General features: G+C 32.6%; 1 protein-coding gene across 1 annotated transcript; it reads right to left on the reverse strand.

Moving 5' to 3' along the window:
- Positions 1–644: 644 nt before the first annotated feature.
- Positions 645–4,198, reverse strand: LOC147816852 (uncharacterized). Its single transcript, XM_087157418.1, has 3 exons — positions 4,186–4,198; positions 2,186–3,100; positions 645–1,100 (listed from the first exon to the last, which is right to left on the reverse strand). Exons 1-3 carry the CDS (start codon positions 4,196–4,198, stop codon positions 931–933), a joined length of 1,098 nt encoding a protein of 365 aa, XP_087013544.1. The 3' UTR covers positions 645–930.
- Between the last annotated feature and the right edge of the window lie 293 nt (positions 4,199–4,491).

Raw genomic sequence — 4,491 nt, forward strand, 5'->3', positions numbered from 1 at the left:
ATACTACTAAAAGTATTTGTTAGTGCATGGCTGTTTATTAAATTTATTTATTAGCTTTTATTTTAAATTATTTCAGGAATAGAACGAAGTTTTAATTTCTAATATGATATTTAAACCTATACAACACCAGGTGACTATTCAGTAACAAACCACATGACATCCAAAACTATGACAGTAAAATTAAAGATTTGGTATATTTACAATTACTGATTATCCCTAGAACGTGGAATTGGTATATAGTTTACTGCATTGCTTTGAAAAGTCATTTCTCATAAAATCTATCGCAGTTTTGAAACATACAGTAAATTTGTTATTTATCAGTTCAATTTGAAGATGTTGGAATTTTCTTTAAATAAAATTTTGAGGGACTAAGAACTTTAAAATACAACTTTAAAATACTCGAAGATTTGTTGATAACATTAAAAGTTCACAAGTATAACATTCTATCGTTGTTGCGTAGAGTTTCCTATTAGCGATAAACAAAATACGAGTAACGTGTAATACCAGAATTAAAAATCTCAGCCTCTATATTTCTAATAGTATAAAAATTTCAATAGAAACTAGGGGATCAAAGCATTGGTTTTCTAATTACTCTTACTAAAGTTATTTATGTTAATAATTTTATCATGCAATAATCTGTCCTCAAATTGAAAATTAAAAATAAATTTAATTAAAAATATTTTGAAAAATAAGTCGTAACAAAAACTGCATTCAAGATAAACCTTAAAAAGAGCGGCTAACGTCAAAGCTTGTAAATTAAAGAATTTCGACCTAATTTACATTTTAAATGATTTACATTAATTTACATTACATTTTAAAGAATTTCAACCTAAGTTTTAACACAAAACAGCAAGGGAGACTTTGAATATAACATGATAAAAAATTGTGTTGCATAAATCACTCATTTCCAACAATGATTATCAATGATTTTTAAGTTTTAAAGTATTTCAAAACATTTAATTTCGAGAGAACAAGAAATAACCCATTACAGATATAGAAAAAGGGGTCTGTCTTGGGAGGATTGTAAACTATTGTCATAGCTACTGTTATAATTGTTGGAGACATTCTAATAAAGTAGTGATGGAGGCACCCACTGATACCTAAAAGGAAGAAAGAACATTTATGAACACAAATGAGTGCGTTCAATTTATTTATGCCAAGCCACAAATTTGAGTTGTCAAATAAATTTCTGCTATTTTTTTCTTTTTCTAATTTCTAACATTCAAAAAATCATTTAATTTTTTTTATTATGTTTTGTTGCACCTGTTGGAATAAGTGTAATTGTTCAGATTAAAAGGAAACTGCTAAATTAGAAAAATTTTCATTCTAGACAAATTTTTTGCTTTTAACCAAGGCTGAAAAAGATGCTCCAGATATTTATGCTATGTATGAAATGGGTATCATAGCATAAAGAATCGGTTGTGATTGATTTGCTAAACTTAAAAATGAAAATTCTACCCTCTAAAACGAATCTTACTCCGGGTCGTCCAGTTGAGTGAGAGCAAAGTAAAATAGTTGACAAATATTCGAGTCCAACAAACAGAAGTCGCAGAAAAAGAAGAGTTTCCTAATTTTTTTAAAAAAAACTTTTGACGGAAGCTCAGTTACCAACCAATATCAATATTGATTGCAAAATAAACTATAAAATTATGATCCAGGTTATGGATATTCTACGTTGGAAGTTATAATTCCAAAAAGTATACTTCTGTAAATAATACTAAGAAACAGTAATCTAAAAATGTTTAAAAAGTCCGAGAAAATTTCAAATTTTTTTAAAAAAAGTACGAAGTCTATTTTAGAACGGGGGAGAGATTACATAATCAATGTAAAGCAACGATTGATTAAAACTAAAAACATTGTTTACATCTCTTATAACTTATTTCTAGAAATAAAATCCTACTAGCCCTTCAAGATGCTTACTTAGATATACCATATGTAATTAATATCTAATAAAAGTACGAAAATTTTACCCAGTTTCATAATTGAATCAAGTTTCTATTTCAAAAATGCATGAATAGTAAAGAAAAAAGCTCAATCAAAAATTTAAAAAATGCGGATTCGGCAAATTATTTCAGTTATTCTAAAAAGTATATAGAGGGTTCAGTCAACTTGGCATAAGTGAAAGATTCTATCAATGAATGAAAATTTGATAAATAACTTAATACTGATAATAAATAACTCTTACTGATAGGAACTGCTCTCAAGCCAGTCCTGTGATTGCGTGACTCCCAGTCGGTAAGCCAGTCCAGTAATTGCGTGACTCCCAGTCGGTAAGCCAGTTCAGTAATTGCGTGACTCCCAGTCGGTAAGCCAGTCCAGTAATTGCGTGACTCCCAGTCGGTAAGCCAGTCCAGTAATTGCGTGACTCCCAGTCGGTAAGCCAGTCCAGTAATTGCGTGACTCCCAGTCGGTAAGCCAGTCCAGTAATTGCGTGACTCCCAGTCGGTAAGCCAGTCCAGTAATTGCGTGACTCCCAGTCGGTAAGCCAGTTCAGTAATTGCGTGACTCCCAGTCGGTAAGCCAGTCCAGTAATTGCGTGACTCCCAGTCGGTAAGCCAGTCCAGTAATTGCGTGACTCCCAGTCGGTAAGCCAGTCCAGTAATTGCGTGACTCCCAGTCGGTAAGCCAGTCCAGTAATTGCGTGACTCCCAGTCGGTAAGCCAGTCCAGTAATTGCGTGACTCCCAGTCGGTAAGCCAGTCCAGTAATTGCGTGACTCCCAGTCGGTAAGCCAGTCCAGTAATTGCGTGACTCCCAGTCGGTAAGCCAGTCCAGTAATTGCGTGACTCCCAGTCGGTAAGCCAGTCCAGTAATTGCGTGACTCCCAGTCGGTAAGCCAGTCCAGTAATTGCGTGACTCCCAGTCGGTAAGCCAGTCCAGTAATTGCGTGACTCCCAGTCGGTAAGCCAGTCCAGTAATTGCGTGACTCCCAGTCGGTAAGCCAGTCCAGTAATTGCGTGACTCCCAGTCGGTAAGCCAGTCCAGTAATTGCGTGACTCCCAGTCGGTAAGCCAGTCCAGTAATTGCGTGACTCCCAGTCGGTAAGCCAGTCCAGTAATTGCGTGACTCCCAGTCGGTAAGCCAGTCCAGTAATTGCGTGACTCCCAGTCAACAAGCCAGTTCACAATACAGTCTTAAATGCGTGGCTTTAATTTCAGTAGATGCAATAGCCAATTAACCTATAATGACACAGCAATATTTAGAATTTTAAATTTCACATAAATTAAAAAAAATTCTTTTACGGAAAAGAAAAACAAATTATTCACAGACTTAAAATTTTACTAAAATCTTGAATTTAAAATAAGCAATCTCACATACGACCAGTTTTTATAGAATTTATTTCGCAGGTAACTTAAGAAATTAATATAAGATAATCGAAACCTTTTTACCCAAGTGTAGTTTAACCACTTGTAGATTCAACTGCTTTGTTGTTGTCTTGAAATTTATACCGATTTCTAACTTTTTTACCTTGTTTTTTTCTTTTTTGTTTAAGCCCAATCGCATTAATAAATCTGTTCTCGACGGCGAATACGTATTTATTTTTACGAATGTAGGTTCAATAATTTGTTCATAAACAGTACTTATGCTATTAAATTAAAAGTAAATTTGTTTAAAAATTTCAAATGTTTGGACCTTTTATTTATGAACATTAAAAATGAATGCTGACCAAACTTCATTAAACATCGTTCGACATGTTTAAAACACTTCCGTGAGAAACACAGAATATGAATTTAATTAAATTCACTCTGATGAATTTTTCAAAAGATTACAATATCTAAGAAACCGTTTTTATTTACTCAAACATAATTAATCTTTAATTTTACTAAAACTGTCTCTTATTGAACATAAAAGCACTTTTAGATATATTTATGCCGCTTAATATTTCCTATTTAATTTTAAAAATTAAAATGCTGCAATTTCTTTAAAAATAGTACATTTTTAATAAAAGAAAATTTTAAAGCACTGCATATATTGTTCTACACTACCAAAATGTCTATAGAGCAACAAAGATACACTTACCTAATATAACTGAAGCTGCCGTAGCTTAAATTTCTAAAATTCAGAAGGTTATTCGTAAGAGAGTAATGAAGGTAATAATACTCAGTTATCCAAACTACTAAGAGATTGCTACGTGGCGGCTGGATAGCTTAAATAGATTTTTATCTCATGGTCACAGTTATATTACTTGTGTTGGTCATTATTAACGAAAGATAATTTAGAAGCAATGCAGTGATTCAGAATTCGAATCGTAACATAATAAATTGTATAACAAACAATCTGGATATTTGTATTGAAGTTGCCATAAGAGTATTGCTCTCTTACCAAATGTTGCGAATGATAAAGATAGCGAGTTCAGTTTTTTTATTATCTGTATTCCAAATTTTAGAAGTAGCATGAGGAGGTATACTCGTTACTATTTTAATCCTACCAACAAAACTAATTTTACAAGAAACAATAAATTTCTTAAAGTCATTCTTATTAATTTAGATTT

Source organism: Parasteatoda tepidariorum, chromosome 1, assembly GCF_982258835.1.
Source record: "Parasteatoda tepidariorum strain Cologne lab strain chromosome 1, Ptep-v5.0, whole genome shotgun sequence".
Lineage (NCBI taxonomy): Eukaryota > Metazoa > Arthropoda > Arachnida > Araneae > Theridiidae > Parasteatoda > Parasteatoda tepidariorum.

Excerpts from the sequence above, each read along its gene's own strand:
- LOC147816852 (XM_087157418.1), bottom strand. Across the intron at positions 1,101-2,185 it reads CTTGAGAGCAGTTCCTATCA|GTATCAGTGGGTGCCTCCAT; the intron begins GTAAGAGTTATT and ends TCTTCCTTTTAG.